At 42.2% G+C, this 21,383-nt stretch overlaps 1 protein-coding gene across 1 annotated transcript in view; it reads right to left on the minus strand.

The window, feature by feature from the left end:
- LOC106091903 (immunoglobulin superfamily member 10) overlaps positions 1-21,383 on the minus strand; it is a 145,852-nt gene that overhangs the window by 82,143 nt on the left and 42,326 nt on the right. The window contains exons 2-3 of the mRNA XM_013258597.2: positions 10,248-10,777; positions 6,283-6,596 (exon numbers count right to left, since the gene is read on the minus strand). Coding sequence (XP_013114051.2) covers positions 6,283-6,596; positions 10,248-10,710 — 777 coding nt within the window. The 5' untranslated portion in view covers positions 10,711-10,777. The remainder of the gene's footprint in view (positions 1-6,282; positions 6,597-10,247; positions 10,778-21,383) is intronic.

Consider the following 21,383-nt stretch of genomic DNA (forward strand, 5'->3'; position numbering starts at 1 on the left):
CGACATAGCTGCCATATAAACCGACCTTGGGTCTTGACTTCTTGAGTTTCTAAAGGGCGCTTATTCTTATTATGAAATGTTTAATTTTGACTTTTAACAACTATGTCAAGTATGGTCTAAATCTGTCCATATCCTGATATAGCCGCCATATAAAAACGATCTCCCGATTAGACTTCTTGGGCTTCTAGAGAGCGCAATTCATATCCAATATGGTTTGAAAATTTGCATATGTCGTTTTGGTATAAGTTCCAACAACTGATCCAAGTATGGTCTAAATCGTAATTTAACCTGATATTGCTGTTATATAAACCGATCTCCCAGTTTGACTTTTTGAGCCTCTGGGGGGCGGAATTATTACTCGATTTGCCTGAATCTTTGAGGTGGTGTATTTTTATACACTCCACCATAGGATGGGGGTATACTAGTTTCGACATTCTGTTTGTAACACCTCGAAATATGCGTCTAAGACCCCATAAAGTATATATATTCTTGATCGTCGCGACATTTTAAGTCGATCTAGCAATGTCCGTCCGTCTGTTCGTCCGTCCGTCCGTCTGTGCGTCTGTCTGTCGAAACCATGCTAACTTTCGAAGGAGTAAAGCTAGCCGCTTGAAATTTTGCACAAATACTTCTTATTAGTGTAGGTCGGTTGGGCTATATCGGTCCACGTTTTGATATAGCTGTCATATAAACCGATATGGGATCTTGACTTCTTGAGCCTCTAAAGGGAACAATTTTTATCCGATTTGGCTGAAATTTTGAATGAAGTGTTTTGTTATGACTTCCAACAACTGTGCTAAGAAAAGTTTAAATCGGTACATAACCTGATATAGCTGCCATATAAACCGATATGGGGTCTTGATTTCTTGAGCCGCTAGAGAGCACAAATTTTATCCGATTTGGCTGAAATTTTGCACGAGGTGTTTTGTTACGACTTCCAACAACTGTGCTGAGTATGGTTGAGATTGGTTTAAAACCTGATATAGCTGACATAAAAACCGATCTGGGGTTTTGACTTATTGAGCCTCCACAGGCAGCAATTCCTATCCGATTTGGGTGAAATGTTGCATGCCGTGTTTTGTTATGACTTCCAACAACTGTATTAAGAATCGTTCAAATCGGTCCATAACCAGATATTTGCTGCCGTATACACCGATCTGGGGTTTTGACTTCTTGAGCCGCTAGAGGGCACAATTTTTATCCTTGTTGTATATGGTTCAGATAGGTTTTTTTATACCCTCCACCATAGGATGGGGGGTATACTAATTTCGTCATTCTGTTTGTAACTACTCGAAATATTCGTCTGAGACCTCATAAAGTATATATATTCTTGATCGTCTCGACATTTTATGTCGATCTAGCCATGTCCGTCCGTCTGTCCGTCCGTCCGTCCGTCCGCCCGTCCGTCTGTCCGTCCGTCCATCCATTCGCCTGTCCGCCCGTCCGTCCGCCCGTCCGTCCGCTCGTCCGTCCGCCCGTCCGTCCGCCCGTCCGTCCGCCCGTCCGTCCGCCCGTCCGTCCGTCCGCCCGTCCGTCCGCCCGTCCGTCCGCCCGTCCGCCCGTCCGTCCGCCCGTCCGTCCGCCCGTCCGTCCGCCCGTCCGTCCGCCCGTCCGTCCGCCCGTCCGTCCGCCCGTCCGTCCGTCCGTCCGCCCGTCCGTCCGCCCGTCCGTCCGTCCGTCCGCCCGTCCGTCCGCCCGTCCGTCCGCCCGTCCGTCCGCCCGTCCGTCCGCCCGTCCGTCCGCCCGTCCGTCCGCCCGTCCGTCCGCCCGTCCGTCCGCCCTTCCGTCCGCCCGTCCGTCCGCCCGTCCGTCCGCCCGTCCGTCCGCCCGTCCGTCCGCCCGTCCGTCCGCCCGCCCGTCCGTCCGCCCGTCCGTCCGCCCGTCCGTCCGCCCGTCCGTCCGCCCGTTCGTCCGCCCGTCCGTCCGCCCGTCCGTCCGCCCGTCCGTCCGCCCGTCCGTCCGCCCGTCCGTCCGCCCGTCCGTCCGCCCGTCCGTCCGTCCGTCCGCCCGTCCGTCCGCCCGTCCGTCCGCCCGTCCGTCCGCCCGTCCGTCCGCCAGTCCGTCTGCCCGTCCGTCCGCCCGTCCGTCCGTCCGCCCGTCCGTCCGCCCGTCCGTCCGCCCGTCCGTCGGTCTGTCTGTCGAAAGCACGCTAACTTCCTAAGGAGTAAAGCTAGCAGCTTGAAATTTTGCACAAATACTTCTTACTAGTGTAGGTCGGTTGGTATTGTAAATGGGCCATATCGGTCCATGTTTTGATATAGCTGCCATATAAACCGATCATGGGTCTTGACTTCTTGAGCCTCTAAAGTGCGCAATTCTCATCCGTTTGGAATGTAATTTCGTACGACGTGTTTTGTTATGATATCCAACAACTGCGCCAAGTGCAGTTAAAATCGGTCCATAACCTGACATAGCTGCCATATAAACCGATCTTGGGTCTTGACTTCTTGAGCCTCTAAAGTGCGCAATTCTCATCCGTTTGGAATGTAATTTCGTACGACATGTTTTGTTCTGATATCCAACAACTGTGCCAAGTATGGTTTAAATCGGTTCATAACCTGATATAGCTGTCATATAAACCGATCTGGGATCTTGACTTCTTGAGCCTCTAGAGGTCGCAATTATTATCCGATTTGCCTGAAATTTTGTACGGCCGATCCTCCCATGACCATCAACATACGTATTTATTATGGGCTGAATCGGTCTATAGCCTGATACAGCTCCCATACAAATAGATCTCTCTATTTTACTTTTTGAGCCCCCAAAGGGCGCAATTCTTATTCGAATTGGCTGACATTTTACACAGGTCTCCAACATATAATTTAATTGTGGTGCAAACCGGACCGGATATCTTGATATCGCTCTAATAGCATAGATAATCTTTTTTTATATTCTGTTTTGCCTAAGAAGAGATGCCGGGAGAAGAACTCGACAAATGCGATCCATGGTGGAGGGGATATAAGATTCGGCCCGGCCGAACTTAGCACGCTTTTGCTGGTTATATCTACCACCATAGGCTAGTTCTAATTTTTTTATGAGTTTTGATCCCTTATCTTGTATTCCAAAACAAAGTGATATTTATGAACTTATGTGTACTTGCAAATGCAAGTTTCCTCCTCAACATATCATTTTCACATTTCAATGAGTTCTATTCGATAAAAATTTTTAGCTCAATGATAAGGCACCTCATTTTAATTTGACAAAAGTCGGAGCGTGAAGAGCGTGCCGTAGTTCGACACTTCTTTGGTGAGAAGATTTAACCTGGCAAAGTGCCTCACATATGTGACAAGCATTAGGACATGCTACTTCTAAGCTACGCCAGCCTCCATACATTTCGAATTCTTGAACACCTGAAAATCGTCTCTTTTTCTGCTTTAAACCAAACTCGGCATTCAGTCTACACTAAAAACCCATAACAAATAATGCACCATAAATTCCCTGATAAAATGTAGTCCCAAATATGAACCGTAACCAAAACTTGACTTGATATCCCAGAGTTCTCATGTGTGTTTTTGATTTATTTCCTATGATAATAGCAGAGCAAATCTTTCCGTATATCCTTTTTATACCCTCCACCATAAGATGGGGGGTATACTAATTTCGTCATTCTGTTTGTAACTACTCGAAATATTCGTCTGAGACCCCATAAAGTATATATATTCTTGATCGTCGCGACATTTTATGTCGATCTAGACATGTCCGTCCGTCTGTCCGTCCGTTCGTCCGTCCGGTGTCTGTCGAAAGCACGCTAACTTCCGAAGGAGTAAAGCTAGCCGCTTGAAATTTTGCACAAATACTTCTTATTAGTGTAGGTCGGTTGGTATTGTAAATGGGCCATATCGGTCCATGTTTTGATATAGCTGCCATATAAACCGATCTTGGGTCTTGACTTCTTGAGCCTCTAGAGTGCGCAATTCTTATCCGATTGAAATGGAATTTCGCACGACGTGTTCTGTTATGATAGCCAACAATTTTGCCAAGTATGGTTCAAATCGGTCCATAACCTGATATAGCTGCCATATAAACCGATCTTGGGTTTTGACTTCTTGAGCCTCTAGCGTGCGCAATTCTTATCCGATCAGAATGAAATTTTGCACGACGTGTTTTGTTATGATATCCAACAACTGTGCCAAGTATGGTTCAAATCGGTTTATATCCTGATATAGCTCCCATATAAACCGATCTTGGGTCTTGATTTCTTGAGCCTCTAGAGTGCGCAATTCATATCCTATTGGGATGAAATTTTGCACGACGTGTTTTGTTATGATATCCAACAACTGTGTCAAGTATGGTTCAAATCGGTCCATAACCTGATATAGCTGCCATATAAACCGATCTTGGGTCTTGACTTCTTGAGCCTCTAAAGTGCGCAATTCTCATCCGTTAGGAATGAAATTTTGCACGACGTGTTTTGTTATGATATCCAACAACTGCGCCAAGTACAGTTAAAATCGGTCCATAACCTGATATAGCTGCCATGTAAACCGATCTTGGGTCTTGACTTCTTGAGCTTCTAGAGGGCGCAATTCCTATCCAATTTGGCTGAAATTTCGCATGACATATTTTATTTTTACTTTCAACAACTGTGTCAAATAAGGTTTAAATCGGTTCGTAACCTGATATATCTGCCATATAAACCGATCTGGAGTTGTGACTTCTTGAGCCTCTAGAGGTCGCAATTATTATCCGATTTGCCTGAAATTTTGTACGACGGATTCTCTCCTGACCATCAACATACGTATTTATTATGGGCTGAATCGGTCTATAGCCTGATACAGCTCCCATACAAATCGATCTCTCTATTTTACTTTTTGAGCCCCCAAAGGGCGCAATTCTTATTCGAATTTGCTGACATTTTACACAGGTCTCCAACATATAATTTAATTGTGGTGCAAACCGGACCATATCTTGTAACGCTCAGAGCAAATCTTTCCGTATATCCGTCTTTGCCTAAAAAGAGATGGCGGGAAAAGAACTCGACAAATTCGATCCATGGTGGAGGGTATATAAGATTTGGGCCGGCCGAACTTAGCACGCTTTTACCTGTTACTTTTTACGGTTTTAGTTGCTTACTGACTTCTTTCAAACTTCTTCAGTGGCTTATCCGCACTAATTACAACTAATTTGCTGATAGTCTGTTATGGAAACTCTCCTCCATTGCCTGGTTTATAATAACCTGTCAATGAATATCCACAATGGCATATCAACCATTTGTATATATTATGACCATGATTTCGCAACCACACATCCGCATTATTTTGGTAAGCCGCAAATTTATGATGTATATTTTAATGACATTCAATTAATTATTTAATTAATTTACAATGTGAGAAAAAAAACACACATGTTTTTTATTTGCCACATATTTCTGCCGCCATCGTCAATAAAGCCAATAAATATTGCATAACGTTTCAGATGATTTTTTTTTTCATGCATATATTTCAACATCATGGACAAAAGATTGAAACAATAGACTAAAAATTAACAACTTACTCAACGATTTGTGTGTGTGAGTGTTGTAAAAACCCACCAAACAAAAGGCAATAAAGTGATTTATGAAAACAGTTGTGAAAAATCAATAATTAGAATAAAATAAAATAAAAAAAAAAATTAACAATCATGATTTATGGGTCGTTGTAAATGTGGAAGGAGATAAAATGAAACCATTAAAAATTATAGAGCAGATTTTTTGTGTATTGTGAAAAAGTTGTTCAAGGTTTTTTAGGGGTTATGGGTTGAAGGAATGGTGGCTTCCATTTTTTTGACAATAAAGGCCGACCAGAAGTATGGAATCAAAATAATTTCATATTCATTTATCAAAATTTTTCATTTAACCCACTGAGTTAGTTCTTGAATATTTCGGTTATAACAACCCATTGGCAAATTAAGGGATTTTGCAAAACATAAAACTTAATAAATAAATTATTGGTGCTTTTTAAGTTTTTTAAAACTGTAACATAGTGCTGTTTTTGCTTTTATAGTAAAAGAAGGTGCATTTTGTGCTTTGTGAACTTTTTTTTTATAAAAAAATATATAATTTTATTTTAATTTTCATTTAGGCTTATGGTGATAGAAATTGTCTCTACTGAAGTGAGGTAACCAAAGGAATATTTTTATTAATTTTTTTTTTAATTCTTTGTGCAGGTGCTCTTTGCTTATTATTCTGGTGAAGGTGAGGAAAAAATTTGAATTTAGGTGTTTTCAAAAAAACATAATAAAATTATAAAAAATATTTGTTTTTTTTTTAACAAATAACGCCTTTTTTTAAAACCGATTACATACCTTGGCCGGTGTTGATGAATCTCCACTCACCCTGTGACCACCCAAATTGTTGACCACACATGTGAATGTGGCATCACGTCCCTGTGCCACGGTGACATTTTCCAGTGGTATAACAAAATCCGGCTCGAATGCACTGACTGCCGATTGTGATGTTAGCAGCGATGATGAACCCGATGTAAAGGACGAAGACAATGATGACAACGATGATGATGATGACGACGACGATGCCATTGAGTGTGGCCCCGCCGAACCACGTCGTGTTGAGTACGGTGACGATGTGATGTGAGAGTAAATTTTGTTGGAAATGCAAAAATCTTTGATTTCATACATTTTGATTTTGTTTTGAGATTTGATAACAACAAGAACGAAAAGTGTTAAAATTTTCTTTATAATTACAAGTAAAAGCATTTATTCAAAATAAAAATAAATTGAGGCATTAAATATAAGTAACAGAGTTAGGGGAACAGTGTAGGTGTAGTTTCAAAGGAAAATTTTAAGAGATTTAAGGGATTCCATTACTATTTTGATACTAACCAACGAAGAATGGGTACCCCCATCCTTCTGTCGAAATATCCAATTCCGTTCCTATAAAGTATATATATTCTAGATCAGCGTAAAAATCTAAGACCATCTAGCCATTTCCGTCCGTCTGTCCGTCCGAATGTCCCTCTGTCTGTTGAAATCACGCTACAGTCTTTAAAAATAAAGATATTGAGATGAAACTTTGAACAGATTCTCTTTTTGTCCATAAGCAGTTTAAGTTGATCGAAGATGGGCTATATCGGACTATATCTTGATATAGCCGTGGGGGCTATATCAATAGACCGACCCGCCGATTTAGGGTCTTAGGCCAATAAAAGCCACATTCATTATCCGATTTTGCTGAAATTTGGGACAGTGAGTTGTGTTAGGCCTTTCGACATCTTCCTTTAATTTGGCCCAGATCAGTCCAGATTTGGATATAGCTGCCATATAGACCGATCTCTCGATTTATGGTTTTGAAACCATAAAAGGCGCATTTATTGTCCAATTTCGTCGAAGTTTGGGATAGTCAGTTGAGTTAGGCTCTTCGAAGACTTCGAATTCACTCAAGGATAGCTACGATTATGTTATCCATTAGGCGGTGGATGATCTATAGCCCGGGAATAGGTTCAGCATGGATTCCAAAGACCCAAAAGCTGCGGTGGAGGTATCAGGCAGTATTATGATGTCTACAACTGAGACCTCTAATGGCTGGTGTGGAGTGACTGCTCTACTAGCCGACAGGCGATTGGCCAGCAAGGGCTTTTGACAAAGACAAATGGTTGGAGCCTTAACGACAAGGCCTTACCTTTTCTAACTTCGCATGTCTATATTTTGTCTAGGCCATCGATCGTCACTGGCAAACCAATTCCCTCTTTAAGAGGTTAGAACAATTAAACACACATCGCTCTCAGGTTTATTGAGACGCTTGGTGTGAATAATCCTAAAACTCTCACCGATAAGGAGAAAGGCTGCCTTAATTGGTCTTGGAGATTCTCTGCACAGGTTTCCCCAAAGGCTATAAGTCTAGGTTCGGCAACGGCACCGCAGTCAGCCAAAAGGTATTGTCCTCAGTAAGGTTGTGATCGGCAACAGAATGCATGGATGTCTAGCACATTGTCAGGCTCTGGAAAACTGTGCCCTTCGCAGGTGTTGGTTTCTGGAACAAGAAGGAGTGTCCAAATAGAAGCGATCTTACGCCTTTAAACCTGTATGCTGTGTGTGGTATCGAATCTTGCCTTAAGTCTGAGGAAGTCAGATATCTGGTGTTGCTCAAACTTTGGCCATTATTCTGAAGATGCGGCGAGACGAAGTGTTATATGTGGTAGACTCATTATATACCTGGGGAGCACTTTTTTGACCTCGGTTTGGACGGTGTTCCGAAACGGAACCTCTGGTGTTCCTTAAATTTTGGGCATTGTTCTGGACATTCGGCGTGTCGGAATGTTTTACATGGGAGACTCATTATATACCAGGGGAGTACTTTCGTGAGGACGCTATTTTTTAATCAATCAACACGCAGGGGACGTCTCCTATATATGCAGTGCAATCCCTACGGATATGTAAAATCAATTGTAAAATCAATCAATATGATCGATAATGAATGACAGAGGTTGCTGACATCAGCGAATGAGTAGTCTGATTCGAAGGATCGTCAATGAAAATAAGAAAAAGAGAGGGACAATGGGACAGAGGCTTGTGGTACTCCTGCGGTCAATCTAGATCAGTGTTGGGCGCATGTGCCAAGCTCTTGGGCTAATATGAATATATATGGTCCTGTTTGCGTACACAAATATGTCTAACGGTGTGTGTGCATCTGGACGTCCGCAATCCTCCAACGTGCAGGGAAAACACCCGCATCGTATGCAAGCTTGAAAAGATTGTGTAAAGGACGAGCGAGCGTCGAAAAATAACTTGTTCTGAAAAAGTTATGATATGCCATGTGGTCCCGTGGATTTATTTACATCGAGATCTGCAAGAGCTGTTTTGACTTCACCTGTTCGAAAATATATTTGAGGCACGGAACTAAATACGTCTGCAATAACAGGTAGTGGTTGATCGCTTTCCCGTAGGGAAGAATTTCTCGCAGGCGCAATTCTTATCCGATTTGGCTGAAATTTTGAAAATATCGTTTTGCTGTGACCTCCAACAACTGTGTCAAATATGGTTTAAATCAGTTCATATACTGATATAGCTGTCATATAAACCGATCTCCTGATTTGACTTCTTGAATCCCAGACGGCGAAATTCTTATCAGATTTGAATGAAATTTTGCACATATCCTTTAAGCATGACTTCTGTTGGAAGACCATAGTTGGAGGCCACCATAGCGCAGAGGTTAGCATGACCGTCTATGACGCTGAATGCCTGGGTTCGAATTTTGGCAGAAAATTAAAAAAATTTTTCAGCGGTGGTTATCCCCTCCTAATGCTGGCAATTACTTTTTGGGCAACCCAATATATACTTTATGGGGTCTCAGAAGCATATTTCGAGGTGTTGCAAAGAGAATGACGAAATTAGTATACCCCCATCCTAAGGTGGAGGGTATGGAGTGCCATTCAAAGAACTTGGGAAATGCGATCCATGGTGGAAGGTATATAAGATTCGCCCCGGCTTAACTAAGCAAGTTTTAACTTTTTCAATCTGGCCCCTCGATATCCTTCTTGAAGATGACACAGATCGGTCCAGATTTGGATATAGTTGCTATAGACCGATCTCTCGATTTAAGGTCTAAGTCCCATTAAAGGCGTATTTATTATCTGATTTCGCTGATATGTGACAAAGTGACAAAGAGACTTTTCGACATCCATGTTCCTTATGGTCTATTTTTAAATAAAGCTGCCAAAGAGACCAATATTGAGCCAAAATATAATAGTGTCTTGAATTTATTAGGCCACTCAATGTCGGTGCCGAATTTGGTAATGTTTTATTTTATTTTATTGCATTTTGTACATTCCCTTGAAACTACACAAGTTCCTCAAAGTTGACTGGGCAATGAAAGTGTTGATGATCAATTCAAAGTATACAATTATTTAAGGCAATTTATGTTTGCATAGTTGGATGAAGTTTGAGAGCAAGTTGTAAGTTATAAAGTTTTATGAATGCAGATTGTCACTTGAAATGCAAAATGTCTTAATTAATTTTTTTTTTATTTAAATGTTTATGCTGAACAACATGTTTTTATTTACCCATAGGTTTTTTGCATTTCAAGTGACTTAACATAATTTAAACAAATATTCGATAAATGACATTTTTCAACAAATGACCATTTATTTAAATTTTGTGTTTCATGAAAACTTAAAACGGAAAGAGAGAACAGAAACAGAACACAAATTCAAGAACACATTTCAGAGCTAGAGTCAACAACAAGCGACAAAAATGCTGATGTCGAACAACAAAATGAACGCAGAATGAACGAAGGAACGATTTTAACGCTTTCTCACCTATGCAGTTGCACAAAAGGAATATGACCAGGAAATTCCATCGGATGATATTTAAATGGGCATTTATAATTTGTTTAAAATTAACAACAATTTGTTGCTGCCGATGCAGGGGTTTTCGATGTGATGATGGCGATGATGATGGCCCGGTCGCGAGATCTGAGCCCGCAGCCAGAATCGAGGCCAATGGCAATGGCGCTAATGATGATGATGATGATGTCAATTTTGTCGTCGTAGTTGTAGTTGAGTGCCAATGCCTTCGCTCCAGTAGATGATAGTGCTGCATATGCAGATACTGTTGAGCTTGAGGAAGTGGTTCCAGTGGTCCTTGTTGTTTGGTTGGTAGCTGCAGCTCTTTTTTGTGGTTTATATCGTGGTTATGGTGGGGGTGCTGATGATGATGATGGTGACGATAATATTGGTGGGGACTTTTGTGCTGTCGCTGCTGTTGTTGTGGGTTTATCATCTTAACAAATTTAAGAGCATCTCCTGCATCCCCTGCCAATGGAAATTTTCTGTTCAAAAGTTTGCTGCTGTAAAGGAAAATGGAATGGAAAAACATATTACGAAATTAGTCCATTGTCAAGCTGTTAAGAGTACTTAATAATCGAAAATGTTCTTTTAAAGTTTGTTTTCATTTGTTTATTTTGATTGCTGGGATTGTGTTGAGTGTGTTTGTTTAAAACTTAATTGCATTTAATATTTGCTTTTAATTTGGCTAGTTTTAGAAATGGTTTTTTTTTAACACTCTCATGACCACGACCCCAACCCCTACCAATGCGATGGGATTAGGGTTGCCAACGGCATATAAAAATTTTGGAGGATTTAAAACAAAATCCTTATATCATGGACAATTTAGCACAAATTGCTGATTGCAGAAAAATGTTCAGCGTAAGGACTCAAGAAATCACAACGACTAGAGGGGAGCCCGTTGCCATCCCAGGCTCTTACAGAAGTCCAGAATGACTCGGAGTCGAAAAACTATAGAGAGCTCAGTAAGTCTGCGCATTAGCCGTAGTTGACATCTACCATTCAAAACAGCCAACACAGAGGGGGTTTACCATAGTCCGCAATCCTATGGCAGCCGGTTGTACCTACCGGATTGGCCCAAAGAAGCTCTTCATCGGCAAGGGCTGTCGCCTCAGTGTACAACACAGTGCTACAACAACTACAACCATTGGCGTCGTACTCTCAAAGTCCAGCCGAAATCCAAACCTGGCCAGCTCATCAGCCGCTTCCCTGCACTCCTTGATGACTCGGAGCTAGTCAAAATCTGACAGCTGCCCCCAAACTTCGGACACGCTCCTTACATTTTCTGACAAGCCGCGACTTTACATGATCCGCAGCCACAGCCTTCAGAGCTGCCTGACTGTCCACATAAATTGTGATAATCTGAGGGGGGCGGCCGGTTTTAACTCAGGTTCCTGAGGATTGCAAAACCCTCAGCCTGAAAGACATTGCACCCTCCCAGAAGTCTATGTGAATTCCTAGGAAACTAAGAAGGACGGGACGTCTCCAATCCAAAACTCCCTGCCTTGCAAAATAATTCCTGCAAAACCCTCAGTCTGAAGTCCTAGAAGTTTATGTGAATTCCTAGGAATTCAACAAAAATTCCTGCCCTGGAGCCCCTATCTAGCTTTGACCTATCCGTGTAAACGGAGGAAACTAAGAAGGACGGGACGTCCCCAATCCAAAACTCCTGCCCTAGCAAAATAAACCCTGCAAAACCCTCAGCCTGAAAGGCATTGCACTCACCTAGAAGTCTATATGACTTCCTTTTACCTAGGAATTCAACAAAAATTCCTGCCCTGGAGCCCCTATCCAGCTTTGATCCATCCATGTAAACGGATGAAACTAAGAAGGACGGGACGTCCCCAATCCAAAACTCCCGCCCTAGCAAAATAAACCCTGCAAAACCCTCAGCCTGAAAGGCATTGCACTCACCTAGAAGTCTATGTGACTTTCTTTTACCTAGGAATTCAACAAAAGTTCCTTTCCGGGAGCCTCCGTCCACCTGTGACCAATCCGGGTAAACGGAGGAACCTTAGAAGGGCGGGACGCCCCTAGTCCAAAGCCCCCTCTCTAGGAAAATAACATCTATTTCGCCATTGAAGTCCAGGTCCGCCACATGGTCCGTCCAATGCCATATAAACGTCTCACTCCATCGGCCTTCCACAGAAAAAACGAATGCACGAAATCCCAATATCATCATGTCCCTGAATCCCTTAATATGAGGGCAGTCTGCAACGCCGTGAATTCCACGTACAAGAGTAAAGGTCACAGATCAAGTATCGCATTTATTAATGCTATCGGAGCACTCCTCCTCGCCCCCGATATCAGCACCACCCCAATATCCTCTCGCATTCAGTGCTGCTATTGGGGCACTCCTCCTCAACCTTATATCAGCACCGCCACAATACCCAGTACCTTTACCATCGTACCGTGTGGACTCACCTTCATGCAAGTCTGGTGCCACTCCAAGCACTTATAGGTGAGGATAGACAAAACAATAGCACTGCACATCCAGTGGGCCGTATTAGGGCTCCCCAACTCCTACCTATCGAGTTGTGACATGACTAAAGAGTATTGAGCCCCCATTTGAGTCTCTCATCAACGTTTCTTCTCCAGTTCAATTTCTGGTTTAGAACAATGCCCTGGTATTTAACCACTTAAGAGAGCAGCAGCTCCACTCCATGAATGACAGGTTCTTTGAGCTCGCCATATTTCTTCCCTTAGTCTTTTTGGGGTTTATGTCAAGCTCTTTGGCTCCTGTCCAGCTAGGCTCCTCAGTGCGCCCTGAAGGATATCCGTGATAGAATTGGCTGAATAACAGCACAGCGCATCCAGTGGGCCATACTAAAGCTAAGTTCCCAATTCCTACCTCCAGTTGCGACATGAGTTAAGAGTATTCCGCCCCCATTTAAGTCCCTCCTCAACATGTCATCTCCAGTTCAATTTCTGGTCAAGAATAATGCCCTGGTATTTAACCTCCCAAGCAGCAGCTCCACTCCATGAAGGACCGGTTCCTTGAACTTGGCATATTTCTTCCCTTAGTCTTTTTGGGGTTTATGTCAAGTCCTTTGGCTTCAGTCCATCTAGGCTCCTCAGTGCGCCCTGAAGGATATCCGTAATAGAATTGGCTAAATAACAGCACTGCGCATCCAGTGGGCCGTACTATCTAGTTGCGACATGAGTAGAGCGTATTCAGCACCCGTTTGAATCTCTTCTCAACATTTATTCTCCTGTTTGATTTCAGGTAAAAAATAACGCCCAGGTATTTAGCCACCCAAGAGAGCTGCAGCTCCACTCCACGAAAGACTGATCCATATTTCTTCCCTCAGCGTTTATGCCAAGCCTTTTGGCTCCTGCCCATCTAGACTCCTAAGTGCGCCATGAAGGAAATCCATGATGGTGGAGAAAAAGCGACCGCCAGTCGAAATGACGACGTCATCGGTATAGGCAAATACTTTCACTCTTTCCTCCTCGAAAGACCAAAGAATCGAAATGATGACCAAATGTCTCAAGAGAAGCTATTTACCTCCCTTACTACTGTGGCGTTCCTCTGGTCACAATCTACCTCACCGAGCCCTCCCCCAGAGCAGCATTGATAATTCTGCCCTAAAACATAACATCAATCCAGTTCATCAGAAGAAGACCCTGCAAGAGATGACTATGAGTACCACATGGGTTGGAACTCTGCTTTTCGATTTGTGTGGTGTTCATCCATTGTTCATTGTTCGCCATTACAAGTACGAGAAGCTCTGCATAGAGCTACCGAGCGCATCAAAGGTTTACTGGAATGCTTCGTATACGGAGTAGCTGTAATTGTAGTTGCGGATAATCAGTGATATCGAGTCTTAGTGAGAGGCAAGGTGGCACTGGCTCTTGCCTAAATACTGAGTACCTATGATACTCGATATGACAAGACGAGTAGATTGCACCCTTAAATTAAGTTCCCATGGCGATCCTTTTAATGGACCGGAACGAGCTTGCTCACCTATGCAGCTTGACGAGAATGGCTATATCCACATACAGATGGGGCTACAACAACAAACAGAATTGGATGAAATCCCATATCAACCAGAAAACGATGAGTGGACCCCAAACCCACGTTATTAAAAGCCTCTTCTATACCGAAGAAGAACGGCAAAGTGAAGTCGCTTGTCCGCAAGTTCCCCACAATGTAACCTGCTATCAACGTACCTACTCATCGTGAAGGCATGCTGGCAGCCGCTTATCAGCAATGGGTCAAGAAGAGGCATCATATACGCGTCCAACTGTCTATCAAGTGTCTTCAAGGCGAAAGACGAAAGATTGATTGGCCTTAAGACCTTGGGTCGGGAGTGGCTTGGTTTTCCCGCCTTGGGAATGAAAACCACCTTAACCTCCCGCCATGCGTACAAAGCCAAGCGAAACACAAGCCCAAAATATCCTTTCCAGAAGCCGCATAACGTACGGTCTTGCCTTCTATAGCATGACAGACTAAATGCCTCCCAGTCCGGTCGATTTGTAGTACTCAAACGAATCAATCGCCCGCATTATCCTCCCCTCCGTCATCATGCTCTCAATTATTATCCCCGTCGTCATCATGCCCTCAACAACCGACAGCACCACATTCGTTTGTACTCGTATCTGGGGGACATTCGTAACATCAGAAAATCACTGGTCTACTGGCCAAATCCAAACACCCCAGAATGTCAAGATTTCGAGAGATTCGGAACTAGACTCCTTCCTAACAAATTTATCTTTCAGATTTTTGCAAGGATCGGGCAAATATTTTGAATATTACAACTATAAAAAGTTTTTTGCATGAATATCTTCTCAGGTAGTCAGACTTCCATTAAATCCCTGGAGAACGTGTTTCTGAATTCAAAGACCGCCCTCGTATGTCGCAGGTCTCGTAACGATATAGCTGAAGAGTTCAAAAATCACCTGTTCTTGGTGCAGTGGCACAGCCATATCTCAGGGAATTGTAGAACAGATGAACTTGCGAGACTAAGAACTAAAAATGATTTTTTAAGAGCTATAGAAAAGTTTTTCCAAAAAAAAAAAAAAAAAAAAAACAAGTAAGAAGGCGTTAAGTTCGGCCGGGCCGAACTTTGGATACCCACCACCTCGGGTATATATGTGAACCACATTTCGTCAAAATCCAGTGAAAAATGCATACCTTATGCCCCATAGCAGCTCTATAGATATCATCCGATTTAGACCAAATGCTTATAAGTACAAGTCACTGTTCAACCGAGAGATTGGTCTATATGGCAGCTATATCCAAATCTGGACCGATCTGAGCCAAATTGAAGACAAATATCGAAGAGCCCAACACAAGTCATTGTCCCAAATTTCGGCGACATCGTACAATAAATGCGTGTTTTATGGGCCCAAAACCTTAAATCGAGATATCGGTCTATATGGCAGCTATATACAAATTTGAACCGATCAGGGCCAAATAGAAGAAAGATGTCGAAGGGCCTAAGGCAAATCACTGTCCCAAATTTCAGCAAAATCGGATAATAAATGTGGCTTTTATGGGCCTAAGACCATAAATCGGAGGATCGGTCTATATGGCAGCTATATCCAAATTTGGACCGATCTGGACCAAATTGACGAAGGATGTCGAAGGGCTCAACCCAACTCACTGTCCCAAACTTCAGCAAAATCGGATAATAAATGTGGCTTTTATGGGCCTAAGACCTTAAATCGGAGGATCGGTCTATATGGCAGCTATATCCAAATTTGGACCGATCTGGGCCAAATTTACGAAGGATGTCGAAGGGCTCAACACAACTCACTGCCTCAAATTTCAGCAAAATCGGATAATAAATGTGGCTTTTATGGGCCTAAGACCATAAATCGGAGGATTGGTCTATATGGCAGCTATATCCAAATTTGGACCGATCTGGGCCAAATTGACGAAGGACGTCGAAGGGCTCAACGCTCACTCACTGTCCCAAATTTCAGCAAAATCGGATAATAAATGTGGCTTTTATGGGCCTAAGACCATAAATCGGAGGATCGGTCTATATGGCAGCTATATCCAAATCTGGACCGATCTGGGCCAAATTGACGAAGAATGTTGAAGGGCCTAACACAACTCACTGTGCCAAATTTCATCCAAATCGGATATAAAATGTGGCTTTTATGGGCCTAAGACCCTAAATCGGCGGATCGGTCTATATGGCAGCTATATACAAATTTGAACCGATCTGAACCAAATTGACGAAGGATATCGAAGGGCCCAACGCAACTCACTGTCCCAAATTTCAGCAAAATCGGATAATAAATGTGGCTTTCATGGGCCTAAGACCCTAAATCGGCGGATCGGTCTATATGGGGGCTATATCAAGATATAGTCCGATATAGCCCATCTTCGAACTTAACCTGCTTATGGACAAAAAAAGAATCTGTGCAAAATTTTAGCTCAATATTTCAATTTTTAAAGACTGTAGCGTGATTTCAACAGACAGACGGACAGACGGACGGGCATGTCTAAATTGTCTTAGATTTTTACGCTGATCAAGAATATATATACTTTATAGGGTCGGAAATGGATATTTCGATGTGTTGCAAACGGAATAACAAAATTAATATACCCCCATCCTTCGGTGGTGGGTATAAAAAACGCATAAAATTAGAAAAATGCATGAAATTTTTTTTGAACCATAGTACGGTCCATATAATTTAAAGTTTGAAAATCATTTTATGAAAATGTTTACCGGGACATTGTCTCAAGTGGTCCCTCCGCTAAGTCCAATTTTGGCATACTCTTTCAAACATTTCGGACGGTCTCTCACGAATTGCTTCATGTTGTCTTCCCACAAAAAATAGTCTAGATCTAGGCGGCCAATTGACCGGTCTTGAACGTGAAATAATATGTTCACCGAACTCGCCTCTGAATAAGTCCATTGTTACGCGTGCTGTGTGGCATGTGTGTGGCAAGTCAACCTCTTGCACTTTGGGCAAAAAAAAAAAATTGGATATCATCTCACGATAGCGCTCACCATTCACAGTTACGTTACGATTCGCATCATGTTTGAAGAAGTACGGTCCAATGATGCCACCGGTCGATAAAACACACCAAACTGTGACTTTTCTGGATGCATTGGTGGATCTTGCATTGCTTCCGGCTGATATTCAGTCCAAAATGGACAACTCTGCTGTAACGACATGTAAGCTCTTCAGGATCAGGCCTGAAGTGCAACGTACACTTCAAAATTATATGGCCTAATCTAGATATGAAGAGGTTTACCGCCCTGCTGTCGTCGGCTAGAACAGACGCAATTATTGTGTCCGTAATGACAAGTCACTGTCTGTTCGGAAAACGTGCTGATAGACTGAGGGTTGCAAGTAACGATTTCTGCAGAAGCTGTGGGGACGTCGAGAAGAAGAGACTGTAGAACATCTACCGTGTGATATCACAAAGGACGAAAACGTCTAAGTGAGTCTGATGGCAGATTGTCACTTAAACCTAACTAAACCTTACCTATACACAGCATATCTGTGTATTGGGTCTATTTATATTAAATCTGAGCCGATTTCCTTGAAACACATAAAAATGTGTCCTTGGGGCTAAAATTTGCTATGGGCAAGCGTTAAGGACTATTTTTTCTATCCGGCAAATAGTTTAATTTTAAATGCGCCGTTTACCAGACCAGAACACTATATAGCATTATAGCTTTAAGCCTATAACCTCTCCTAATGGCCGTCTCGCAAGTTTATAGAATAAACGTAGCCTTTGTTGCTCTTTCTTAAGCCAATAGCCCTATTGCTGGTGTATAGAGGGAGAGTTTCTTTTATTCTCCTTTCAAAAAAGTTGGATTCCAAGAGTATGTTAATATGTTTCCCTATTCTATTAAATAATCCCAAAGCCAACCCGTAGCACAGAAGTTTGCATGTCCGCCTATGGCGCTGAATGTCTGGGTTCGAATCCTGGCGAGAATATCAGAAAAAATTTTCAGCGGTGTTTTTCCCTCCTAATGCTGGCGACATTTGTGAGGTACTTTGCCATGAGAAAACTTCTCCCAAAAGAGGTGTCGCACTGCGGCACGCCGTTTGGTTGCGGCTATAAAAATGAGGCCCCTTATCATAGAACTTAAACTTGAAATGGACAGCACTCATTGATATGTGAGAAGTTTGCCCCTGTTTCTCAGTGAAATGTTCACGGGCAAATTTGCATTTGCAATCCCAGAGCCTCGGCAACACTGCTTACTATGTCCCTTCCGCTTAATTAATGGATGACATTTGCAATAAAAAGTTTATTTTGTTTGTTTTGTGTTTTTTTTTTTTGTTTAGAGTTTCATCCCTGGTATTTTTATTTTTAATTGCATTGTCTATGGGTATGAGAGTAATTCGCATTTTTTTGTGCATCTTTTTTTTGGTTCTATTTCGTTTACCACAAAACTGTTGTTAAAATAATAAATTTCATTTCACATTTATTTCAGTGCACACAACATTGTTAAAAGACAAAGTTTGAATAGCACTTTTGGAACACCAACAGACTATGATGGCTGAATCATGGATATGCGAGTGTGTGTGTGTGCGTTAAATGTTGTTATCCTTTGTCATTGGAAAGCGGAAATGGTGCAAAGCTACTGCTGGTTAAAACTAGCCATGCGGTTGGAAAACGCGCTGCACACCATGACACACACAGAGATAATGGTTTGTGATTAGCTGCAAAAGACCGACATTAAAGTTGCCATTCTAACTTTTGAATAAATTTTTAATAGATTAGAAAATTTTAACTTTTTGTCCAAAAGTATTTTGAGTAAATATGAAACTAATATTTTAATTAAATGGAAGCCACTGTAGAGCAGAGGTTAGCTTGTCCGCCTATGACGCTAAACGCCTGGGTTGGAATATTGGCTAAGTTCAGCCGGGCCGAATCTTATATACCCTCCACCATGGATCGCATTTGTCGAGTTCTATGCGCGGTATCTCTTTTTAGGCAAACAATGACTGTTGAATAAGAACTGCTATGCTATTGGAGCTACATCAAGTTATAGTCCGATTCGGACCATAAATGAATGATGAACATTGCAGAAGTCATTATGTAATATTTTAGTTCATTCGGATAAGAAATAAGCCTTGTAGGGGCTCAAGAAGTAAAATCGGGATATAGATTTATAGGAGAGCTGTATCAAGCTATTAATCGATTCACACCAAATTAGACACATATGTTGAAGGTCATGAGAAAAACTGTTGTACAAAATTTCTGCCAAATCGGATGAGAATTGCGCCCTCTAGAGGCTAAAGAATTCAATATCCCAGATCGGTTTATATGGCAGCTATATCAGGTTATGGACCGATTGGAACCATACTTGGCGCAAAAGTTCGAGGTAATACCAAAACACTATGTGTGAAATCTCAGTCAAATCGGATGAGAATTGCGCCCTCTAGAGGCTCAAGAAGTCAAGACCCAAGATCGGTTTATATGGCAGCTATATCAGGTTATGGACCTATATAAACCATACTTGGCACAATAGTTGGAAGTTATACCAAAACACTATGTGTGAAATTTCAGTCAAATCGGATGAGAATAGCGCCCTCTAGAGGCTCAAGAAGTCAAGACCCAAGATCGGTTTATATGGCAGCTATATCAGGTTATGGACCGATTGGAACCATACTTGGCGCAATAGTTGGAGGTAATACCAAAACACTATGTGTGAAATTTCAGTCAAATCGGATAAGAATAGCGCCCTCTAGAGGCTCAAGAAGTCAAGACCCAAGATCGGTTTATATGGCAGCTATATCAGGTTATGTACCGATTTGCGCCATACTTAGCAGAGTTATTGAAAGTCATAACAGAACACCTCGTGTAAAATTTCAGCCAAATCGGATGAGAATTGTGCCCTCTAGAGCCTCAAGAAATCAAGACCCAAGATCGGTTTATATGGCAGCTATATCAGGTTATTTACCGATATAAACCATACTTGGCACAATAGTTGGAAGTAATACCAAAACACTATGTGTGAAATTTCAGTCAAATCGGATGAGAATAGCGCCCTCTAGAGGCTCAAGAAGTCAAGACCCAAGATCGGTTTATATGGCAGCTATATCAGGTTATGGACCGATTGGAACCATACTTGGCGCAATAGTTGGAGGTAATACCAAAACACTATGTGTGTTTCAGTCAAATCGGATGAGAATTGCACCCTCTAGAGGCTCAAGAAGTCAAGACCCTAGATCGGTTTATATGGCAGCTATATCAGGTTATGGACCAATTTGAACCATACTTGGCAAAGTTGTTGGATATCGTAACGAAAGATGTCGTGCTAAATTTCATTTGAATCGGATAAGAATTTCACACTCTAGAGGCTCAAGAAGTCAAGACCCAAGATCGGTTTATATGGCAGCTATATAAAAACATAAACCGATTTCACCCATACTTTGGAAGTGATACCAAAACATCATGTGCAAAATTTCAGACAAATCGGATAAAAATTTCGCCCTTTAGAGGTTCAAGAAATCAAGACCCAGGATCGGTTTATATGGCAGCTATATCAAAACATGGACCGATTTGGCCCACTTACAATCCCAACCGACCTACTTTAATAAAAAGTATTTGAGGAAAATTTCAAGCAGATAGCTTTTCTCCTTCGAAAGTTAGCGTGCTTTTGACAGACAGACGGACGGACGGACAGCCGGACGGACAGCCGGACAGACAGCCGGACGGACAGCCGGACGGACAGCCGGACGGTCATGGCTAGATCAACTTAAAATGACGATCCAGAATATATGTAGTCTATGGGGTCTCAGATGCATATTTCGAGGTGTTACAAACAGAATGACGAAATTTGTATACCCCCATCCTATGGTGGAGGGTATACAAATTTTCATCGCTGGTAATCCTCCTTGTGCTGGCGACATTTGTGATGTACTACCCCATGTTAAAACTTCTCCCCAAACTGATGTCGCACTGCGGTACACGGTTCGGACTCGGCAATAAAAAGGAGGTCCCTTATCATTGAGCTTAAACTTGAATTGGACAGCTCTTAGTGATATGAGAAAAGTTTCTCCCAGTTTCTTAGTGGAATGTTCATGGGCAAATTTGGCATTTGCAATATTTTAATCTAATGCCAAAGGACATGTCGTAACATTCCTCAGCATTATCTTAACCCACATATGGTCTAACAAAATATA

The sequence above is a fragment of the Stomoxys calcitrans genome, chromosome 4, assembly GCF_963082655.1.
Source record: "Stomoxys calcitrans chromosome 4, idStoCalc2.1, whole genome shotgun sequence".
In the NCBI taxonomy this organism is placed as follows: domain Eukaryota; kingdom Metazoa; phylum Arthropoda; class Insecta; order Diptera; family Muscidae; genus Stomoxys; species Stomoxys calcitrans.